General features: G+C 38.8%; 1 protein-coding gene across 4 annotated transcripts in view; it reads left to right on the top strand.

The window, feature by feature from the left end:
- Positions 1-3,887: 3,887 nt before the first annotated feature.
- Positions 3,888-25,331, top strand: part of LOC106936583 (fibrinogen C domain-containing protein 1-like) — an 81,204-nt gene continuing 59,760 nt past the window's right edge. Inside the window, exons 1-2 of one of the 4 annotated variants that reach the window (XM_015017675.1) lie at positions 3,888-4,061; positions 4,203-4,290. In XM_015017675.1, the coding sequence (XP_014873161.1) occupies positions 4,261-4,290 (30 nt within the window). In that variant the 5' untranslated portion in view covers positions 3,888-4,061; positions 4,203-4,260. Of the gene's footprint in view, positions 4,062-4,202; positions 4,291-4,976; positions 6,021-25,331 lie in introns of those variants that run through there. The other 3 variants (XM_015017677.1, XM_015017674.1, XM_015017676.1) reach the window with 3 other exon arrangements.

The raw sequence follows: 25,331 nt of genomic DNA, 5'->3' as shown, positions 1-25,331 counted from the left end.
ACACACACACACACACACACACACACACACACACACGCATACACGCACACACACACACAAATGCATTAATGCATGCACACATTTGCAAGCACACACCTTATCGGACAAAGACATGGCCACCAGCTGGTGTGACCAAGGTCACAACAACTAGCTCTGTGTGTATGGCAGTCACTCCGTTGAGCTAGTACCCTTGATATTAAAGTCATGGCCCATTCATCATTAGAAATCAGTATATTATCTTGATGTTTTGTCAAAAGCCCTGAAGGATTCAGGGCGGATTCAATGTCTCCCCAGTTTGTCAGTAAAAGTGCGTCGTTTGCACATTTCGTTTGTCATCGTCCTGGAATACTAACCCTAGGGTCAAAACGAAAGCACATTTGCTTTTAACTGCCTCTTGTCCTCAGGAGTACAAGTCAATACTGTTTGCCTGCTAGTACATATGATGTACAACGCAACTATTCAAAACTGCTCATGAATAGCAACAGAGGAAATGGTGTGTCACCATACTGTTTTAAAAAGTTTGGAACGCACAGCAGAAAACTTATCGAATTCACACATCTTGTGTCACAAGATGCTTAATACGAGCTTTCCATTATAGCCCCATTACAATACTGAATGTGCACAGAAAAGGAAAGCAAAGCTATAAGTGACTGAAGTAAGGGAACGTGTGAAGCGTGGATCCAGGAGAAAAATACATTTACTGAAAGCTCATAGAGTAATGGCGTGGAAGCTCCGGTTACTCATTAACAGTCATGCACATACTCAAACTAGGCTGTCTAACTTCAGAGAGTGTAATACGGCTTTACTGAATCTAGAAAAGAAAAAAAAGAAAAAATACAATTTTACGTCAAGGATTCAAAAATTCCAAAATGGCATCAACTTTAAAGGCCAGAAGTTGTGACTTTTGCACATTTCTAAAGGTTAGCTGCTGAAATAGTTTATAAGGAGTTTTTTTTTTATGCTATTTTCTTCTTTTTGCGAAATAAGTTATCACACTGTGCCTTTAGGGAGCCACAGAACACCGTCTACATTTTTCGTATGCCAAGGAAAAACCGTTTCAGCTCATTTCGTCTGACCTCCTTTTGCATAGCTAATTGTTCCGTTCCTCACTAAGGAACATAATTACAATCCAGAATTTAGTTGTGGCTGTAAAATTTACATTTTAAATAGATATTCCAGCTGGCATTTTGTCACAGGTGGGAAGCTTTTGAGAGCAATACATTGTGATGTCTCTTTTCTCTTCACTTAATTTATTATTTTAAGGCTAACTTTGGAAAAGTAAAAGAAAAAGTTTGTTATGTTCTACACTTTTATGTGGCATACATAAAGCAACCTGTACAACACATAGTGGTTTCAGTAACTCACCATGGAGTGAGTAGTCAAATTAACCAAGTTGAATGTTTTTTGAATATGGGGAGATCCTAAAGTGACAACTACAATGAAAGTCAAATATAAACCTCTATCTTTCATTAAAAGTCAGTGATCACTGACTAGTCAAGGTCACTTCTGAAGAAACCTCTAATGACTGAAGCCTATTGGACTGTTCTATTCTTAACACGTCAAAGGTGAGAAGTAGTATCAATAAAACTTTGTGGAAACTTACCTATTCAGGTTCATGGGAGGCCTTGTTTTGGATGATAGTTTATAAAGTATTTTTTATTTTTTTTATTAAAGTTTCAATTCCTACTTTGTTGCAGTTCAGAAAACACTTTTCAGATTATGAAAACTAAATGTGTACTTTCTTGAAAGTCTCAGAGGGCTCTTCCTTCCTAATGGGAAAAAGGGCAACTTTTCAGATACTTTTCGTATGACTGAGCAATTTGAAAAATGTACCATCCGCTACTTTTCTGATAGCAAATTTATACTACTGATATTCACTGAGTACTTTTATTACTTTTATTAACGAGTTGGACCTCCTATGCCATACTTTGTGGCATAGTTTCGATAAAATACTGAAACCGTTCCTCTGAGATGTTGGCTCATTTCAAGAAAACAACCCCCACAATATTACACCACATGCAGCCTCAACTGTTGATTGTGTACAAGATGGATCCAACTTTTCACATCGATTCAAAAATCCAACTCGACCATATAAATGTATCGGCTGAAATCAAGACCCTCGAGACAAAAACTGCTGCTTGCCATTCTGGTCTGACTTCTGACATCAACAATGCTCTTCTACAGAAACTGCAACATATATTTTAGCTTTTTTTTTATTTTAATTTCTCTCTCTAAAACTTGGGGATTGTTGTGTATGAAGATCCCAGTACGTCAGCTATTCCTGGAAAACAAAAAACAAAAAACAAAAAAAAAAACTGGCCTGTGTAGCATCAACAGCCATCAAATTTCAAAGTCTTTAACCCCCTTACGGACCTATTTTGACTGTCTTTTAAACTAAATCTTTACAGTAAAAATATTTAACTTCAAATATAATTAATGGATGCATTTCCAAACCTGCTGACAATGCATTTTGTGTAGAAATGACCCTGCCCTCCCCTTCCTTTTATGACATCATGGTCATCACAAAAAGAAGCAGCTTTCCCTTTCTCTGCACCAAGGATTAGACCATTAATCGTCAGTGAATCACACTTCCTAAAGCAAGTGAATATGCCTGACTCCTCTTCTGGGTTATTTAGCTGGATCCTGTTTGCTAACATGTGTCTGGAGTTCAAGCAAATATTAACCCAGCTGAATGGTTCAAATCCCCATCCATTATAGTACCCCATAATAATCAGCCTTTTTTAATTCACACTGAGAGGTTGTTATTTAATCTTGCCTTACTGTCACTTTCATTATTTACAATGAAATTACTGGAAAGTTGTGTATCTGCTTGCTTGGAAAAACTCCTCCTCTATGTTTAAGTAACATGGAACCAGATTATATTTCCTTTGTCGTTTCGAGTTTGTTTGAATTAATGTTAATGTTAAGCTATTTGACGTTTGATATTTTCAGATGCGTGTGGTGCTAAATATTTTTTCGCAGTAAAATATTTTGTTGTGAAGCACAGTTAACATTTTAGGAGCAGGGTAGCTGATTTTATCCTCTGTCTTTCTATTCGGTACACTCACCTAAACAACAAAGCTAAGTACAAATTATTCAAAATGAAGTAGGCCACATTATGCATGATCACCTTTATTTTCCCTCTAAAGTTATTCATTTATTAAAGGGCAATACTGAATATTGATCTCTGTGCTCCTCTTTTTTTTGTTTTGCCTTTTTTTTTTAGTTTAGTGGATTTTATTGTGTTGTTGTGTTCTGTCATTGTTATCCCGAGTTTTTTCAGAGTAAGTTGGTTAATAGCATGTTTCCAATTTCCAGTATTTTCTCGTTAGTATTTAATATGTAATTTCTCCCTAGTCTCCCTCAGTAGGTGGCTTGCGATCCGCCATAATAGAAAAGAAGAAGAAGAAGTAGAGTCTCCCTCAGTTGACTCTCTGTAGCGCTGGATCCACCTGTTAGGTTCTTCTGTAAGTCCTCTTTCAGCAGACATCAGTTCTATCGTGACCCGTTGGTGTAAGTTCGTCTTTTTTCATTCTAATTCAGTCAACATCCTGTCTACATCCTGTTGGTGTTGGGTCTTCCAAAACCAAAATGAAAAACGGTGAATTTCCAGAAGAATAAAGTATGTTCCATCATGTGCATTATTACCCAAGTTACATAAATGGAAAATATATATGCAGTCAAAATGGTTCCAGCAACATGAATGAGTTTTATTGGTAAAGTGCACACATGGATATGCTAGATATCGATGTGTACCTTAAATCAATGCTTTTACAAAGTTGCATGTGTAGTATTAGTGCTTACTAATGGTCACTCTGAAATCATATTTAAAGAAAAAAAACTCTGAACAGACCTGCTAATGAGCCATTCATTTGATTCAGGTGTGTTGAAGCAGGGATTCATCTGAAAGTTGCAGGATGGCAGCTCTCAAGGACTGGACGTGAGCACCGCTGAAAAAACTTGGTGGTTTTGACAGTGTGGGAAGACACCCAAGTCCTGCTAGAAAATAAAATAAGCACTCCCATAGCTTGTCAGCACAGGGAAGCAAGAAGTGATCTAATGTAAGCTGCTCTTACTTTGAATTTTATTAAATACAGTGGTCCAACAGTGGTAAATGCTATGGCACCCCAAATCACCATTGCAGAAAGTTCACACTGAACCTCAAGCAACTTGAATTATATGCCTGTCCACTCTTCTTCCAGGCTCTGGGACCTTGATTCGTAATTGAAATGCAAAGCATTCGCCTGAAAAGACGAATCGATGGCCCATTCCTTTTTCTCACTGGACCAGGTAAGACGTTTGTGACATTGTTTCTGGTTTTGAAGTGGCTTAACTGAGGAATTGTTCTGGCCTGTCTTCTGGATGTTGTCCACCTTTCATGTGTTGTATAGGATTTGCTTCACAATACTTCTAAGGCTTGTTGTCCCCCCTTATTTCTACCACACTTTATTTTCTGCTCTGCTTTCTACCAATATGCCTGCATGCATACAGCAGTCTGCAGCCTTTTTATGGCTCACAACTTGCATGTATCCATTAATTTTTCAGGCTAACATGACTAGAACTCTCCATCTCTTTATTAGTCTTATGTAATGTTTGATTTTCTGAAAAAACAAAACAAACAAACATATATATATTTCCTCTAAAAATGATCAGAGATAAATGCTTGAATTCTAACATTTGTAACAGTATAATGTGTATAAGGTGCATTTCCTGAAATAAATTAACTTTTTGATTATGTTTAAAAGTACTGAGATGCACTTGCATAGGGAGATGGGAATGGTTTAAAGTGGTAGTGTGAGATAATTTAGGCAGACTTATGTTTTAGTACCCCCCCCCACACCCCTCTATGAGGGCTCCATTAAACCCTCCCGCTTTTAGAGGCAGACGTTTCAAATTGTGGGCTACGGTGACAGCTCATCCACCTAACAAAGTCCGAATCTCGACAGAAATCCAAACAAGCAACTTTTTTTTTTTTTTTAATCGCTGTCCGTGGTGGTCAGTTTACACTTTACGCATAGATTCCTCATGATCTTGCTGCTGCGGTGGAATAGGAGGGTCCACGGTGCGGATCGGTGCGGTGTGGAGTGGAAGAGAAGGCGGTGAGTCAGTGGTACAGCAATCGAGGGCAGGGCGGTACAAGGGAAGAAGACGCAGCCTTGGAGCGCGCCGCGCATACGGAAGGGAGCCGCTAACTGACAGCCGGAGAGGAACGGAGCGCCCCGCTCGGCTCACTGGCGGAGAGGAGCACTCTAATCTCCCCTCCTCACACCCGTCTTGTCAAAGGCTTCTCTGTGATCCAACTGGCGCAAATGGGCTACGGGAGGCTCTATCCACCAGCGGGTTTGGCATAAAACCTTTTCCGACGCGTAAACAAGTAGGAGAAGGGGGGGAGGGAAGAGGACACAGCTGCTTTACGACTTCATCCAAATTCACTTAAAATAAACGCACTCCAACTTGGTCAACCTTAACTCTCTTCTTACGAAGTGGACGGACAAAACATATATATATATATATTTTTTTTTTTGGAGTAGAGAAAAAAAAAGATACTGTGCTCCTACTCTTGGGATCATTTGTAGGTTTCTTGGTTTATTTTCTTCGCAATCTTGATGCATATGGGAAGCAAGTGAAAGGAAAAAAAAATGACTGCAGCCTTCAAATAAAACACGTGTGTTACCCTACTGAGATGGAATTATGAACGGACGCTGAGGAAACTCCGGGGAGGAATTTAAATCTCATTTTGGTGCGCAATTTGCGGCTGAAGAACTTACAATCCTTATTTTCTTCATTTTTTCCCCCCCTTTTTCCCATGGAGTAGGCTTGAATACCAGGTATTGACTTTGACAGGTACATATTAATGTGAAAGAAAAAATAATAATAAAATAAAGTGGGTTTATTCTCTGACGCCCGGAAAGAAGAAAGACGGATCTGATGCGCACCTTCTCCGTGGGATGGTAAATGACCGATGGGGAATCATGAATAGCTCTTCTGAACTCGAAGATGGAACTCGGCATAAAAACCAGGTATGTATGAATGTATCCGTGTTTGCGCCTCCCTGTGCCCTGTTTCCGAGGAGTGGTGCATCTGCTTGGTGCAATGTTACCACGCTGGATTTGGTGGTGGATTTGCCTCACGGGCGAATCTCTGCACCGTGGAGACGTTGTTACAGGACATGGCTGCAGATGAGCTTCTGCTCTTGTCACACTGTCTAAAGCCTCCCGCATTATCATGCAATCATAAATCCCGTTTAGCGGGAATGTTAACGTTTACATAGAAACTGGTACATTTTGGAAGTAGTAAAAAAAAAAAAAAAAAATCATCATCACTGTGGGCGATAACTGTTTGCGCATCTTGGCTGCGTCTTCGGCATACTTCGTCTTCATGTAGAGCTCAGGGCTGTACGCATGTACGCTGATGTCTGGACATCCTCCGAAACTTGGCATACGGACGCCTTCTTGATTTGAACACCCCTCCTGAGCCGTTTAGGCTGTCTCCCCGCTCGGATGAATTGAGACAGAAGCGGACGTGCGTTGTGTTACAGTCAGGCAAGCTCACTTTGGGGAATAGTCAATGTGTTTTCACAAGGTCAGTGGAGGGTTATTGACAGCCCATAAGGGAGAGGAGCTCCCTTGGAGCGCGGAATCGGATTTCGGGGCACTATTAGAGCGGGGCACTATTAGAGCCCGCCGCCTCTGCCAACCCAGGGCAGCAAAAACACCGTGAGCCTATTTGTCCTCCCCTAATTAGAATGAGGACAGGTTGTTATGCTTGATGCATGCATTAAAAGGAGGAGATCATTTGCTACACCCTTCCGAGTTTCAAAATGAACTTTTAATTGTTATTGCATGATATGGAGAAAGAAGGGAAGAAGACATTTTCAAGGTTTTGGGACCATTTTCGGTGCCAAAGCTAAATCAGATCTCAAAACATGTAAAGCTCCTATCCCGTGAGGGGAAACCTGCCAATGGCACATGTCCTCTAGGCTGAGCCAGCCTGAGGCACAAGCAAACTACGCTGCTGCTTTCAGCGCATAGACCAGCAGGGGGGCCCCAAGGTGTGTTGAACTGTCACCACTGTTAACTATTCAAGTAGATCCTGTGAAATATTGCCGTTAACTTGAATGACAACCTAAAATGTTATTACATAGAATGCATGAAATTTACTCAAGATCAATTTAAAATATTTAATAAAGAAATTTGATAGCCTGCTAACCTCTACACACAAACACAGTGGGACTGCTGTTTTGACACACTAGGAGGATTAGCTACTGAAAGGCTATGGCTAAAGAAGCTAGCGCTTAAGGACTTTAATGGAAAGTTGAGTGGAAGTAAATGGTATGGTAGAGAACAAATGGACAAATAATGGGTTACATCACTGTGTGTGTCCTGAACATGTATGAGAATCAGTTTTTGAATCAAATTTCTAAAATAACTCTTCCATGATGTTGTTTTTGACATACTGGCACGCACCTGTAGATCTCAAAATGTTTGAGGTAGAGATGCACCTTTCTTGGAAAGCTCTGATTAGCAGACTACAATTTTTAATATTTTTGACTTCCTTTTTAGGAACTACAAAAAGATAGTATTCTGGACCACTTAGTCAGAGTGGTTAGTATTTATATTGGGGGGAAAAGAGATGGGATTTGTAGTAAAACAGGATATTGCTACTTTAAAAGGGAGAAAATTATGAATTTTACATTTTAGGATGCTTGTAGCATCTGTTTTAGCAAATTTATGATTTGCTCAGTGAGCAGTGCTACACCACAATTTCTGTAGATGTTCCTTAACAAATACAAACCCTTATCCTAACTCTAAAGGTGTTAAATGATAGACATTTACCAAAAATAGCTAACTTTCAGTCTTCACTCTGTATCAACTTCCAGAGCGAAGAATGTTATGATCTTGTAATGCTTCCATATGGTGGGTTTCCTTATGGCTGGGAGTCCAATTTTTGACTGTTGAGGGGTTAAGCCATGATGAACTGGTTATGCATTGGTGCTGTGGTGGGAGCATATGGATCATAGCCAAGCAGAGGAGTCGTGATTACTAAAATCAGTCAAACCTCACAGTTGTCAGACGTTCATGCAACCCCTTTTTATTTCCTACAAACAGCCCATCTAAAAACAAAAGAAACGTGAATACAAACCTAGGCTGAAGACATAATGAATGGAAAATAATATGTGATGAGTAATGTGCCATTTTGCTTTCTGTGTTTAGTTGTGAGAGCTGGGGGGATCGGGGGGGGAGATCTGAATAACTCATTGATGCTTGCGGGGAAGGTTAGAGAATGACAAGACAACAAATACCTTCCATAAGCTTAATGCTCGCTGCGGCAGACGGCATCAGGAGGGACGTAGGATGAGATGAGAAGCTCACAATGCTCCCCTCCATTCCTCTCCTCCTCCCCACATCAATCTGTCTTCTTCCCCTGCCGTTATTTTGCCATCACACACAGCCGCACGCAAAACTCTTTCTCACTGCAAACATGTACGTGTGTGATCCCCTCGCCGTCTCTGTAATCTTGAGTTCTTACACCAAATCTTTATCTCTACGCTCGTGCTTCTGACAAGTCATTTCAGAAGGAGTGGGGAGTGGTCAGGTAGTGGAGATCTCTTAGAGGTGAGATGACTGAATGTGGCAAGATTTTTTTTTGCCACGTCAGGCTGCACATCATGAATGTGCAAGGCCTCAGTTTTGTGTTTTGTAAGCGGAGGACAGCAGATGTAGTAGTATTGAGATTTAAATACAATCAGCCTTGAAATCTAATTTACTGTATGAAACCTAACATGGATTTTCCGATATGCTCTTACCTTAATGTATTATAAGTGAACTCCAGGGCAAAACATCCATATTAAGCATTATTGATGGAAAAAGAAACGAGGTTTGCGTTTGCTTCCATTGCACCACTAAAAGATGAACTGTGCGATTATACTACAACGCTGGATGATGGGTTGCTGTTTTGTATTTATTTACTAGGGCTCCTCTATAAAGACACCAGCATGGGAGTTGATGGCTTGAACAGTTTAATTTGTTTCACACGCAGTGTATATGGCTCTACACCATGTTTATCTGTGTGATTTCTCCTATTTACCGAACATGGCCTGTGCTTTCAGACACACAGCCAGTATAACTGAGAAGGCAGTGAAGCCCAGTGGGGTTGCCCCTCTCGGACTGGAGGCAATCAATATCTCTCTGAGATCACCAAAGTTTCCAGAGCAGTGAAAGGACTCTGTAGAGAGAAGAAAAAAAGCAAAACACAGATGGCAGCTGTGCCTTGGCCACTCAGAAAACTCAGAAAACACAAAATTTGTGGGTTTACGCTGTCCAAGCTTCCCTGGTAGAAGCCTGAACCAACACGAACAGATCAAAGTAAACAATAGATTAATATGTTGGAAAACCACCAAATGCTTAGCCGACCACATTTATTGGCATCCCTGTTGAAGACATTTGAAAAGTTTTCAAATTCCCCTGGGATGGTGGTGATATTTTCAAAAGAGAAAAATAACTGTTTAATTTCAATACATTGAGTGGAAAAAATAAAAAATCACCAGTGGCACATTTTTTTTTGCCCCTTCTGTCAATATTTCTGCAACTGTCTTTGCCAGTGAAACAGAACCTGGTCTTCTCTGAAAACGTTCTAGAAGGTCGAGGCGAGTCAAATTGAACCATTGCTAGAGAAGTCACGATTGTCTATTTCCACTATGACTTTGTGTTTGCATTCATAACAGTAGCCAAATTGAAATCTTGCTTTCATTCCATGAGCTACACATCATTACCATGCACACACAATCAGCTGAAAAGTCCTGACATGAACTAAGAGGCTGAAGTCCACCCACCACTGATGGATGTAAGTAGTAGATGGATGGATGGAGAGAGGGATCGTTTCATTTGCCCCCAGAGGAAAATCGGTCTGCAGACTGGTGATCAGGCATTTGCATGATAAAACGGCTACATGCAAGCACCAACATTATACAATAACATTAACAGCAAAGTAGTTTGATCCCTCAGTAATTTATGCTATCTTTTTCTAAAAAAAAAAAAAAAATACCCTGGTTCTTGAGAATACAGGCTAATAGGCTACAAGACGATTGTAGAGCAAGTGTGACGCACAATGCAAAGACGGCTGCTGATGTTGCTGCTGCACAGAGTGTGGATGCACACAGAGGGGAGTATCATACCATCCTTCAGTGTCTGTCTGTACTGGAACGATGTTGATCAGCAGAATCTGATAGCATGCTGTGAATGACGTGCAACAGGTTTGCTTGTGTTTAAAAGCATGAAGTATATTTGAACAGGCCGGCTGCATCAGAACCGTTCGTGAGGGGAAATCTACAATGCTCCAAGGTGTCAGCCATGCCCCATTTGTTCTGCAACCCCTGCTTCCTGATCTGAAAGCACACAAGACCTGTGATCTCACCCGATCAGCTGGTGTGATGTGACAGGACGAACTGATCTGTATCAGTGGTTTACTGATTGACCATTTAGGATCATAGTTCTGCAATAATATGCAAATTTTGGGGTAGTTAAAATTTTCCCTTAACATGTGTCACTTTATTCTGACTATTCTTTTACTAAAGTTCAAGTGTTAGTATATTTTCTTAAATGAGAGGACAGATGAGGTGGACCTTTAGTCTCATCTGACCTAATCATGTGTTTTCATTTCTGTACAACAGAGTAGATTTTTAAAAAATGTAAATAAAAAAACAAACAAAAAAAAATCCTTACATAAAAATGTTACATTATAGGGATTCCTAGAGACCTTAATTTAAAGACTGGTGATTTTTGCTAAAAAAAACAATTTTTTTTCTCAAATTTTAAATGGCCATTTCTACATTTTTCACAGTAGTGACGAAAGAGGATTCTTTTTACACTTCTTTGCAGGGCTGAGAATAGGAAAAAAAAAAAAAAAAAAACGTCTGGCTCCATAAAATGAAAGATTTACCTCCGGAAGATGGGAAACAAAGCTATTATAAGCACACAACCCTTTGCTATCGCAAGTGTATCAGAACGAGACTCTGCAGCGACCCAATTAGAAATGATATCAGGGTCGGATGTCCCTGCCAGGATTTATCTGTCTGCAGTAACTCAGTTAAACACACACCCACATGTGGTGGCACAGACCATTCGCACTTCGACGGTGTCATAAAGTGCCGTTTTGTTGGGACCTTTGCCATCACAAATCATCACAGAGGGAGGTCTTTAGTGTCAACTGTCAACATGATGGATTACTGCTGTAAAGCTGTGTATTTTAAGCCAAAACTCAATCCTTTTAACACATTAGTCAACGAGTTCTATGGGCTAAATGCATTTTAACGGTGTCTAAAGGCTGGCAATGGAGGAAAAGGGAAACAAAGACGAATTAATTGCAGTAGGGCATCAACTCTTGAGCCTTCAAATGCAGAGTACTCAAGACATGCTGTCATCACACAAGTCAAAATGCCTTCTACTCCCTAGAATCTGGATTTGAAAAACCTCTTAAGGGTTGAAGCACATTTTTAACCAAAAACATCATAACGCAGCCAGATTTCTTTGACTTTAAACCAATTAATGCAATGTCCTTTAAACCACTGGTCGTGTTGTCTTGGAAGCAAGTGCAAGTAATTGCAACACCAAACAAATACTATTGGTGGGTGACATGCACCAATAGTATTGAGCTTTATAATCTGCAGCACAATTTAAATATGAGAAGGTTCGCAAGAGCCTTAAGGTTTATTGATAAGACTACAGACTAACAGAACCAAGCTATGAGTAAATGTCGGCTGATTTTTAGGTTTGACTGAAGAGTTTGACATATTGTGGCAAATGAATGTAAAATCTGCTTAAGACAACAGAGCTCAAGAGTGAAATAACAAATCGCTTGAGAGCCCAGAATCCTTTGACTGTTCCGATTTAAAGCCTTTGTGTAAGACAGAAAAAAGAAAAACCCTGACAGTTCTGCTCAGCAGCTGTCACTTAGTCACATTTGACAAACATATCAGAGGTTGGCATGGCCGACCAAAAAACTGCTCACTATATATGCCATCTATCCATCTGTCTCTCTATCTCTGTGTCTCCACCTGTTTATCTCCCTATTCCTTATTATGGAAGTTTGTATGATGCCTTGAAAATGTGTCCATATCCTAAACTCTTGCCACATGTTGACCCCAATGAGGAATAATTTTGCAGTGGAAGTTAAATGACTTTACAACAACTGTAAATGTAAAATGTGTTGCAGGCGTTTGAGGTGAACCTTTTTACTGTCATATCTCCCAAAAATCCATTGTTGAAAGCCCAAGTTTGCCACAAGCCATGAAGGGGTCACAGTCATTTTGGGTGGGTGGTTTAGGAGGTATGAATGCACTCCTCGCTTTTCTGATTTGTTCTTGTTAAAAAATGTTGAACTAATGCAAAAAAAAGAAATTCATAATTATGTACTACTTTGTGTTGATGTGATGTAATCCTATTGGAATACATTTAAATGTGTTACTTTAGCATGACAAAATCCGAAAAAATTAGAGGTATGAATTCTTTTGCAGGGCACCAATGCTTTTAAAGCTCCTTCAAGAATTAATGGCTATCAAAACAAGGTCAATTTTGGGGAAAGAAAGTGATTTTATTGCTCTTAATGGATGAGTTAATTAAGAACATGCATGTAGAGTCAGCAAACGACAGCCGAGATCAGAAAAGATGGACATTAATTGTACATAAGTACCTTTTTTTTTTAACTACCCTTCCAGTTTATGGAATCAAAAGACGCCAGCTTAAGCCGTCACTTGCCACAGCTTGTTAAAAAGCCTTCTGAAAATTACAGTTAATAAGATAACATGTGCAAAGTGAAAATTGCTACCTTTATGTTATGATTTTGATTAATTGTACAACTATAATAATCATAATTAGAACACTCCTCTGACTTGTAGAGTAATGATATGACATTTAGTTTTGTACAAGCACATTTCATATGCTTCTGTTTGCGAGGAAGGATTTTTAACACTGGAAGGTTGTCATGGCGCGGTGTGTGTATTAGATGTCTGCAATCTGTTTTTTTTTTTTTTTTTTAGGGTGCCCTTGTCAAACTAATGCACTTGGCGATCCGGCCAGAGGTGAAAGAGGATGTGGACTGTAGCAAAAACAGAGCAAAGAGACTGGTTCACTGAGTCTGTGATTTCCCTTTGGGGGGGAGGGGTCATGCCATGGCAGCAGTGCAGCCTTTAACAACCTCAGCATCAGTCTTCCCTGCCCGGTGCCGGGTGGCACCAAGAAAACATATGATAGGACATTTTCAACCTTTACGAGGGCTTCGTTCTTTTGTCCTTCTCACTTTTCATTTGTGTGTGTGTGTGTGTGTGTGTGTGTGTGTGTGTGTGTGTGTGGACTTTCATGCCCAGTCAAAGCCTACGACAAGAAACTGGCAAATGTTCTGGGGAAAAAAAAGAGCACACAGCGTTATAAGCGTTAGTGTTTATATTTTCTGCATGTGTATATATTTATGTATACTCGTGGGCTGTGTATTTTCGATTGGCACAACTAAACTTAACGCTTCAGTTATCGTGTAAGTTGACGAGTGCAGGTGGATCAAAATATCTGATTATCACCAAGGAGTAAATGTATTCAAAAAGTTTATAAAAAAAAGTTTAAGCTGTTTTTCTACAGCTAAACATGGTAGTGGGCCACTTTTGACCCGCAAGACAACACAAGGGTTAATAATTGGTCAGGAAACGCTTAGTTTTTCTTATAAAATCAAGCTTTTAGACAGAAGATATTGATCATCACATTTTCCTTTGACAAACAAACTAAGCAATTTTTTCATCATACTAATCTTTATTAATACAATCTTGTCATTAACACATTTAAGCTGAACCTAGCACTTTTGCAGCAATGCACATTTGAAACACCACTCCATCATTATGACTCTTCATTGCACTTATCAATGTGTCTTATAACCACATTTCGTAATTTATTGACCCTCTACATCAAATGAACAGCAAGGAAACAATGTAAGAGACGACACTAATTTCATGCCTATGATAATTGCTCTGACTAAAAAGTGGCTAACGTTATTACTACAGTGAGAAAATTACCTGTAAAGAGAGAAAATACTAAGAGAAAAACTAAGGTGATCAACACAGCTGTGAAAGGTGACTAATCCCTTGAGAGGAAAACAACAAAGCATTTAGAGAAAGAAGTTATTGAACCAGAACCATCTGAGTGTGCAGGAAAAAGCAGGATGACACTGAGACAGAGATGGTGGAGGAGAGAAACCAAGAGCAACAACCCAAAGAAAAAACTGTTTACTTGGTAGAGATGATTAAAAAAACAAGGATAAAAGATGAATCCTTAACTATTTTGGGGGGACATAGTAGCCTGATGCTGCTTTATCAATAACATAGTTATCTTTTATTTCAATGTAAATTGTTATTAAAATCACTGACTAAAGCATTATGGTTCATATCCTTGAAATAGTTCTATGCTTTTAAAAGTCTCATTTTCAAGGTCTGACGGCTACAATTGTGTAAATCCTTCAAGCTTCAAAGTAAATATTTTATGTGGTCTAAGTGGCATTCCATAAGCTATGAACAAACTGTTCAAATTTAGTTTCCAGAAAACATTTTATAGAGTTTCAAGAGAGCTTCCTTCAAAATAAAATAGCCGCCATTCTCACTTGATGTAGGATTTCAATCACTCCAAGGTTCCACTTTATTTATTTTTTTCTCTTAATAATATGCCAGATGTTTTCTGCAGCACTTCAGCTGTTTAGTCCCTTAAATCTTTTTTTTTTTTTTTTCCTGCTGCTGTCCTGCTGCAGTGAGAGCAGAATGAAGGCCTTGCCGAGGCTAAAGACATCATTTTATCAGCAGCTTGGATTGGTGCAAAATCTCATTAATGATGCCCTCGCATATGTGCAAGCATTATGCAGTTCGGCTGTATACATTCCCAGCAGATACAATATGATTTTATTGCATCATATTGCATTACATCTTGTCTACAAATTAATTTTTTTGTAAAACCAGCAGGACAGACTAAATAAAGGATTCTAAGTTATGTAGCTTATCACACAGTGTATATTATTATTATTATATTTGGAATAAATCATGAAGCTTTACATTATTTCTACTGCTGGGACTATATTTGATTGGAGGTTGTCCTGGGCTCTTTGTTTACCATTTGTATTATATTTTTCTTCAATTTGATGTCAAATATCCTCCCTGCAGCCACAGCCAGGGATTTTGACTAAAGTCCAGTGGATATTAAACTTCAAAATAATATGTACAAGTATAGTCTTCAAGCATTAAGTTGCTTGGAGATGGTCTTATAGGCATTACCTTTCAGGCTTGTCTGTAATTTATTTTTTTCCGATGTCCCGGGACAGTTCTCCTTCACTTCCTGTGTTCCATGCTCGTTGTCACCATGTTACCAAACAGCACATTGACTCCTTGTCACCCTTTTAAAAAACTGAATTTTGAGGACAAATATCTTGCTATTTAGAAGATGAACCTTAGTTTAACATGTCCCAATTGTCAAATTACTTTCATTTTTTTCTAAGGGTACTATTATTTTTGTCCAGGTTTGTTTTACTGGTTTACATTTTTAAAATGATTGTCTAATTTCAATTGGTTATTTTTTCCAGCAAAGTTTCACTTATTTCTCTCAGGTTCAGGTTGTTTCAGTGACCATTATGGGTTTTTCTATAATTAACAGAGGTGTGCCAACGAATTTGCAAGTAATTTTTTCCTGCAGTTTCATCTCCCTGTTTTTTTTTTTTTTTTTTTGAACGTTTAACCGAGCCAGTTCATGATGTTGGTAGTTAGTGCTTCTTTTATGCTTATCAAGGATGGAAGAAAAAAAAAAAACATTCTGATCTTGTTACTGATTTTTCTTTGGGGCTTTTGTTGCATATCAAAACTGACTTTAATTGGCATTGCAATTAGCGTGCACTATAATCAATTTCAAAGCCTTTACATTACCTTGTGTTGCCTATTCTCTTTCGGGAATGCCTTCTCAAAAACAATTTTAATTGCATCTTGTTTTTATTCAGTTTATCTTTTCATTGCCAGCTTCCTTCACACACACACACAGCACAAAACCACAGTCATAGGTGAGATCTGTTGTTTTATCTTTAGTGAATAGTGTGATGGTTAACAGAAGAGTGGGCCTGTTGTTAGAAATGAAGCTATGAACATGTGAGAGGAGTCTGTGTGTTGGTGGAGCATTGCAGTAATGAGCCATTACTGTCAAGTTGTTACATAAGTAAGCTTTTTCATAGAAAGTCATTTAGCACCTTAATGGAGCAGCATGCTCTTTTGTGTAGGACTGTTATGCAGAGAGATCCATTTTGTGTAACATGACTATGCTGCGGTCCTGTGACTTTACACGGCTCCAGTCTGAAGGTTATACATGACAGCAGCTGTCCACTGCGCTTGTGGCCTCGCTCATCCTCTATCTGCCTTTGTTATCTGACCCACGCACTCTTTCAATGTCTTTTTCTCATTTTCTTCCTTCCCGTGTCTGTCGCTGACATGAAGGAACTGAACATTTCAATATCAGATGTCTTACACTGCAAGGTGGCTGGAAGGCCTTGAAAGAAGCAGCAGAGGCAACGAAGGACGACGACAAGAAAGGGAGAGGGCTCGGTGAAAGCCGAACAGTTTTGAAAATGCAGATTTGAACCAGTTTGGGGAAATAAAGGAAAAAACCAAGGCAAAGCTGAGAAGACTGGAGGATGTGGGCATGAATCACTGAAGGTCTCAGATCAGCGTTGAGTAGACGGTGTGCTTGCAAAGGAAAGGGTGAACTTAAATGCACTCCAGTTTTCTGTACTCACCACATTATTGCTTACCAGCATTCAGAAAAGCAACATCTGCAACGAGTCTCATTATGATTTTGGTTATTTCATTCATTCAGTTGGTAGATTGTGGTTGTGCATATCTTAGTGTTTGTGGCTTGTCTTGTTACCTTTATACTTTGTGCATCTCAGTTGTCCTCTGTGTATACTTATATGCTTCCCTTGTTTATTATCCTTTCCCTGTTGTTGCATTTCATCACACCAGTTGACTTTGTGTATTGCTTGCTCTTCCAATCCTTGCTGTTTTTGGGATTTATCAGATTCCCACCTTTAGCGTCTTGGTATCACCTTTTAATGGAGCTCTACTGATGTGCTAATTTTGATTGATTCATTACGTAGACTTTAGAGCATTTAAATTTTTAACAGTTTAGCGCTTTTTCTTACAAAGTTTCTGGTGAAAACTCTGATTTTGATACGTCTGAAAGTCACTAGCAACATCTGCAAACTGAGATGGATGACAAAACTACTTGTCTTCGCGCACTAGGGTTTCAATTTTGCTGTTGACTCTTGTCGTGTGCACGTTGTGCAAAAAGGCGTTAGCCTCTCACTGAAGCTACTCGACCCTAAAATAACATCTGAATCCAAAATATGTTGCTGCAAGCACATTTGCCCCCCCAGTGCTAATGTCAGCATTCACAGTTTGACAGAAGAATGACCAAGGATTCCTGAAATGCTTGATGTTGAATGGGTATCATAGCAATATGCAGCAATCTGATGGGTGAATAACATAAATAATAGATTAGAAACCAAAAAATATATTTGTTGATGAGGTTATATGTCTATTTATTCAACTAGTTGGCAGAAAAAAATGGTTTTTGAATTGAAAATGTTGCTTATTTTGTCTATATGTAGTTTTCTATTAAACATAATAACTCACAAGTAATTAATTACGCACCCTGCAATTAACTTGATTAAAAATGCTAATCGAGTCCCGCCACTAAATAAGACATCAAAGTCTGTCTTGCAAAAGGCTGTACAGTGGCCATGATTTCTTTTTAATATAAGAAAGTATGTAGTTCTTGAGTTGACCTGTTTTGTTGACTGAGACCACATGTATATAGCTGTAAGCCAGTCTGAAACCTTTGGGGGTTCATGGAAAATGTTATTTCTAGCTTGTGCATGTGCGAAAGGAATACCTGCCCTAATTCTCTTTCAGCTCATATATGTGCATAGTATACTGTGCAACATAAAATCAAGTGACTTATCAAAGCAATTTGTAATTATGGATTGTGTAATGAGCTAGGGTTGAGGCTAGTTGGTTGTAAAGGGCTTATTTTAGGCTGTAAAGCAGGAGAGAGAGGAATTTATGAATCAGAAGAGAGAATATAAGAGAACAATGCCAGCAGCTAGATCTTCTTCTCACAGTAGCAAAACAAGGCTGCCCTTCAGGCTGGCTTACAGTACACTTTTCTTTTTATCAACGATGAAGACCAAACACTTCTAAATTGTTTAGTTTGCTACATTTTGAGTACCCTTGAAGACAAATTACATTGACAGAGTGATGAACAAGTTAGTTTTTAACACTGGCAGCTTTGTTCAGCTAGCTAACGCCTTATGACCTGGAAGTTGTCACCTTTTTATCAACATGCAGTCGTGCTAAATTATGAAACTGAGAAAATTCTCAGACCTAACCTGGATACAGAGACATTATAAAACATAGTTTTCAATTAAAAATAAATATTTATGAAAACTGAGTTTACTTTGGGAAAAGGATCACCTTTCCCCAAATTCTAATTCCATCTCGGCTCTAATTCTAAGAATTCTAACTGGCAATTAGTTCTTAGCCAGTTCTGATTGGCTAAGAACTGGTTAGCCAATTAGAACCTGGGCTGGGTTATTTTTGATTCAAAGGATGTTTAAAATGTAGAAATGTGTTGCAAAATCTTCATCTCAAATTGTTTCTTTAATCTTATCCAGTTTTGTTCTTGTGAAACCTGTATTACATATTTCCATTTGAGCCGAACATATCGTTTTGCTTTATCACAATGCAAGTCCTTGCAAAACCTGTAAGCTTGCAGCTTTTTGCCGTCATTCATATTGAGCTGCAAACTAGATCTTTATGCTGAAAGAGAACCCATTTCATTTCCTCTGTTCTTGTAGTTAAGTACAGATATCCTATCAGAATGTAGTCTTTAAATTGATCATTTTTTCCCCCTGAATAGTAAGTGGAGCCTGTGCCATATCAGATGGAGACGTTGATAGTGGTGCTATATAAGCAGTTCTGGGTCATTTTTACTCAAGATCAGTAGACTCAATAGACCATGTTCCATTATTTCCCAAGAAATGGCAGCTGGCAAGCAAAATATTTCTCCAAGTATTTTAATTCTAAGTAAGACTAAAAGATAAATGGAACAGAATTTATTTGAGAGTTAAGATTTTTACTTTCTTCACCTGGCTTTTGAGGAACAGCACAAGGAGTTATCAAGTAATACCCTCCAGGCCTCTCAGACTTCATTAGGACCACTGCTGTTCTTGTTTCCTTTTTACTGGTTAAATAAAAATAAAGAAAGGGAAGGTTTGACATGACGAGGTCAGACAGTGCTCCTTCTAGTACTGTTGAGCCACTTATGTTTTCAGTCCTCAGGATGCCGCCATTTTCTCCACAAGTTTAGTGCATTTGTAACCCAGAAATCCTTAAACAATTGGATTATAGAAATGACAGTCATGTCTAAGGAAAAAAAAGATGAAATTATTTCCCATTTATTTCTCCCAGAAAATATACATAAAGATGATGTAGCAGCAAGTCTGTTTTGCAGCTTGTAGGGCTTAAACCACCTCTTCATTTCAGGAAGGATGATCCCATTTCACAGAGTGTTTCATACAATGTTAATCTCTCAAGGTTTCAGGCTCCTAATTATTCACAAAAATACATGTTGAAGAAGAAATTTACGTTAATTATTAATTAGTTTACAGTCTCTTGGTTAAAGGTGCGCCCGGTGCTCATGCAAGGATTTTAAGATTTTAGAATTTGATTCAAAAATGTTTATTGTTGTTGCTATTCAAGGAATGCTAAAACTTGGCTCCATGAAGTCTTTTTCAGTCATAGTACAATTTTTCTGTGTGACAAGTAATATCTTTGTTGCAGATCAGTCATGTTTGGTTGAGAAGTTGGCTCTGCTCTGCCAAGTAACATGACTGAATGAGCGCTATTTGAGCTCGTCAGGTGTTTATACTTCAAAATGGAATCACAGAAAATCCTTTTTCCATCCCACACCGGACTCTGTTCAGACTGTTTCACTTCCCAAGATCCCTCTGCCATGTTTATTTTTCTTACAACTGGCTCTGCTTAATGATGACGAGCGGCACCCTCTTCAGGATGGAAGCCACATTGCAACACTAAATGAGTGGTCGTTATTAATTTATAAACTGGAAGTAATTTTATTCTGACTAACGTTATTTGCAAGCATTCTTTATACAAACCATTAAAACATTCAATGGATACAGCAGTAAGAAAATTAAGCATCTCAAGTGGAAATGTTTAATTCTGAATAATATTTTAGAGTAGGAGGCAACTGCAGTCATTTAAATTGCAAATATTTGAGTGTTTTGACAGCGTTAGAGCACAAAAATGATAAAACACAGCTCTTCAAAATAATTGCTCAAACCCATGTCACCATGGGGCGTCACATGGTGCAGTGGTTGGAGTTGGTGCCCTGCGTACTGAGGCTACAGGCCTCGAAGCCGCCATCACCAGTTCGACTCCCGTCCTCGGCTCCTTTGCTGTATGTCTTTCCTCCTTCTCTCTGTCCCTTTCCTGTGAGCCTATTGTTGAATAAATGCCCCTAGTGCCAAAAAGTCTATATATATATAGAACATTTTAAAATCCCAGTTTTCCGATTTGCTGTTATCCAGTTTAAAAGGGTACAGAAATGTATTATACATCAGCTGTTAGACACAGACAAGAAGTGTGCAGATCGAAGCAAAAAAGCGATCCGGAGAGGAGGTGGAATGTTGGAAGGAGGGATAGGAGAGCGAGATTGCGTGTGCACGCGTGTGCGCACGCAGCACTTTGTCGTCTTGATGGACAACTAGCCAAGCCCATTCCACTTACAGATGGAACTCTATCTGCACATCTGCAGTGAGAAGTGTCCAATTTCCTTCTGCTGATTTCAATCAACAGTTAAAGACCTCTGTTCATGTAAAGCCACAGCCTTTGTCAAATAGAGATGTGGCTTTGGTGAAATTGCTGTTAAGAGACAGTACTTTCCACAGGATGAAACAGGGTGACATTTTCTGTTTGTTCCTTTGGCACTTTGATTTATAAACGCTTGGGAAATGAATGTAAAAAAAAATTAAATAAATGACCCATACATCATGCAGTTTCCTTTTGTAAGGCACTTTGCATCTAAAAAAATGCAGATTGAAATATGAATAGTGGGAATCGATTGCATCTCTAAAGCCTAGTCCATAATTTATGACAAACAAAGAAGATTAATCAAGCATTCACTGTCCTCTGACCATCAGATCTTAGAGCCATAAAATATAATGTGACATGAGGGAGAAAGATGATGAAGTCTGAGCTCAACATAAACCAATTAAAAATACTATCCCAGTGAAAACTGCTGGAATATGGAGAATGCCTGGCAGCAAGCCTCAGCTGACTTTAAAAAAGTGACGCTAATGTGTGGCATATGTTCCTCTACTGCAGAGGGGCTCTTTGTGTTTAACTGCCAAACCCCGTGTGATTCAGCTGCTCTGCTTCCCAACTGTCTTTCTTTTAGTTTATGCAAAGTCGAAGCATTGGTTCCAATCTGAGCCAAAATGACCCTTTCCTAAAGGAAAGTGAATTGCAATGTACTCCTACTGAGGACGTTTTTGACCCAACTTAGTGACATCATTAGGGACCGCACCCCATTTCATACCTTAATAGATTGAGTAGGTTATGCCCATATGGTGGAGTACATCTTTTCTAAATGTTACTTATCACACTGACTCTCCCACCAAATTGTAAGAATACAATCTCAATCTTGTGTACAAAATTTGGTCTCCAGCTAATCCTAACAGCCACTTTAGTTTCTTTGTTTTTGTTTGTTTTATATTACCAGTCAAATTCAGTGGCATGAGAGTTGCAACTCTGTTTTCTGCTTCCTCCATGAAAATCCCACACTCAAAAGTTGGACTTAATGTTAAAATCATAATGTTGCTTTATCTATTGCTAACCTGTGCAGACACTCTGTCTGCACTGATGAAGATTCGCTCCCTTCAGCATGTTAAATGCTTGAAGCGGCTACATCATAAAGGCAGTGTGACCCTCATATTGATTAATTCAGCTAATAATGCTTCTTAAAGAGGAAGTTCAAACTATCTCTTTATCGATCACAATGGGCAAAGATCACATCCCCAACTCCAACATCTCTCTGCCCAGCTTTCTAACCATGCGGTCAGAGCTTTTAAGAGGAGCGGCAAAAGCACATGAGGTGGATAAGCATTGCTTGTCAACTATTGGTGGTGTCATCTGTACATCTTACTGTGTAATATTGTCTCTGCTTATCAGATGTTGAACGGTCAGCATGTCATGACAGTCATGACACTTAGACAGCAACAGTCTTCAGTCAGAGGCCTCTTCCAATTCGTTGGCAATCCTGGCTGATTCTAGAGATCCTTCGCACCCACAGCATCTCCATCCACGAAGCTAAGTATTTTAGCAACTGACCCAAGTATCTTCAGGCTCCCTTTTGAATATCTGGGAAGTATTTTTTAGTTACATTTAATTAAACTGTTTGGCCACATAGATGCACTCACAGGCTGTAGATAAAGATTTGACATTGCGTCTTCAGATGCAATCTGGCGACTTCACTCGGGTAACTTTGTCCTCTGAAACAGTGCTGACTCAGATGATTTCGTTCACTGACCTCACTTACACTGATGATACATGCTGCAGCAACAAACCAACCGTAAGTCAAAGTGTGGTGCCATATGCAGAGCACATATTTTTCTGTATTCAGGATAGAAAGTTTTGGTAGACGTGTCGTTTTTCCCATCTGGATACTTTATCTCTGAGACCACAAGAAAATAAAAACAATATTGATTTGTTTGTGAGAAATCAATTTATTCTCTTTTTGCAGTTTTCTTTTTCTTTTTCTCTTTTGTGTAGAGTTTACAAACCAGCACATTATCACTCTCCTAATCCATAGCGACCACACTTTTTTTTTTTTTTGTGGGGAGAGCAACTAAAGTGACTCGAGTCACTTAAATGATTGTGACTTGAATACATGCACTGATCAGTGTTCATTTCTTCTGGCTACTTCAGAGAGTCGAGCATAAGTGCTCATAGCTTAGTCAGTTCCACGTTTGAGTGTAACGCTCGCTTTCTGAAAACTGTCTGGAACATTAAATTAAAAACATCAAGAAATATTTATTGTAACTATGAGTGTAATAAATAAATCAAATGATTTCCACAGGGATGTTTGATTTCCCTAATCAAATCTCGACAGATTTGTCATAGATTATTCATCCATTTTAACATCGTAACCTGATGCCCAAAAAACAAACAAAAAAAAGTAAAGTCAACTGAGAAGTAGTACCTAACAACAAAGCACCATTTCTGCTTTACGACATGGTTCCAACTGATGTTTTCACTTGACTGATGTGATTGATTGATCAGCAGAACGAGGAAAAAATGACTTAAAAGATGTCAGATGAAAAGCATAAAATGCAACATTAGTTTTAATGGGAAATTGTAAAAAAGGGGAAAAAAAGACTCAATGCATAAAATAGATTCCAAACTAGATAGACGGATATGGAGGCAGCATGAGATGCTGAGATGTATTTATTGCTGCCAACCTATTAAACAGTCATGACAAACTCATGGCTAATATATTAACAGACATATCTACTGACATCTATTATTTATTCATCATCAAAAATTCAATCTGGCAGATTGTGTGCCATTATTCAGATGCGCTGAGGGGAAGTGGCACATTTGAATAAATGAGGGTTTTAGGCCTCACTCCCACAGCATCTTGTTATTCCAGAACCCTTCTCCTTAAATGATTCAAGCTCCGAATTGGTCTGAAAATGTAGGAAAAAAATGATTGTTGCAGGCAAAAGAAGGAACCCCCATTGGCTGGCTCTCATAGCAGGAGTTACTATATCTAAGAGAAGAGACAATTTAACATTTCTAGGTCATTTTCTTTTTTAAAAAAGCATCACACTCAGAGGTGCTTCAAGTAGGATTTAAAGTGGAAGTAAAGAAAAAAACGTGTAGTCTTGAGCCTTGTTTCAGAGGATGTCTCTAAACTTTTGCCGTTTCTGCAGAGAGGTAGCTTATTTTTGTAATGCATTTGATTCGTCTTCTTCCCTTTAACAGAAACTGTGTACCTTTCTAGAGATGCAAAAATCTGGGACATGATTACACCAAATTATTCATGCATCAGTCTCACTGCCTGCAAGGTGAAGGATTGTGTGCTTTTGTGCAATTTTTAAAAACTTACAAGTTAGGCCTAGCTGAAAGGCATATGAACATTTCTATTCTAGCAGTCACAAAAACAGAGCTGTAAAGTGAAAAAAAAAAACTGCTCCAGAGAACATCTTACCTTCAGCAGTCGGTTTCTCCTTTCCACAGAGTTTCCATTGTGGCCCTTCTCTGTTCTCTGGCTTCCTTGAGGGCTGGCAAAGTAATGTGACAGACAGATGTTCATTATTGATCAGAGATATCATTTGATTATCTCTTTATCAATATTTGTAAGTAGAATGTGTCACGCCGTGATTGAACTATTTTTTTTTTCTTTCTTCAAATTCAGTGTGTTATAAGCGGGATAAATTGGAACGCATAAGTTGTTTTCAGTGATCTTAGCAAAGGGCCAGATTGTGCTGGTTAGACAAAAGGGGCAGAGCATCATCTAAACCATCTCTAATATAGGGTGTTCCAGGTCTGCAGTAGTCAGTATCAGGGCTAGTCTGTTAATTGGACAGATTGAATATTTGCTCAGAGGGATGTTACTATGCTTTAATGTTAACCAACCAATAAATTCCTCTCTGTAGCACGATTTCCCCCTCTATCTCATCTCTGAATTCCTCTCAGGTTGTCACTTCACACATGGTTTATACTCACCGCTTCTGTCTTTATGAATGGCAACTCAAGGAAGAAGTGCATCCGCGCGAGCCTTTTTTGGGAGGGTGAGGACAGTAGCTTTGATCAGTTCTGAAACATCCCCATTTTTGAAACGGTTCATACGCAGCACGAGTGACGCTCGTCAAACAGGGAGAGAAGCAGAGTCTGAAAGCAGATGTGAAATTTGTGCACATCTGTATTACAGCCTGTGATTGAAAATGTTTTGAAATGGACCTGGTGCACAAACGATGGCTTCAATTAGGCATGTCCTATACTATTTTATTAGCATTGACATAAAATGTATGCATGATTGCAGCTGAATGTCTGCACAGTAATTTGTATCAGTATTTATGCCCATATAGTTGGTAGCATGAATAAATGTAGGGAATATCAAAGTAAAACATAAATAGTACATTTTTCAGCGTATAAGGAATTATACAAGATGTCTCAGATTTTATTTTTA

The sequence above is a fragment of the Poecilia latipinna genome, unplaced genomic scaffold, assembly GCF_001443285.1.
Source record: "Poecilia latipinna isolate Pla-1442-1.1 unplaced genomic scaffold, P_latipinna-1.0 Scaffold2177, whole genome shotgun sequence".
In the NCBI taxonomy this organism is placed as follows: Eukaryota; Metazoa; Chordata; class Actinopteri; order Cyprinodontiformes; family Poeciliidae; genus Poecilia; species Poecilia latipinna.
The sequence above is the reverse complement of the archived record's forward strand: the minus strand, read 5'-3'. Positions and strand labels throughout refer to the sequence as shown.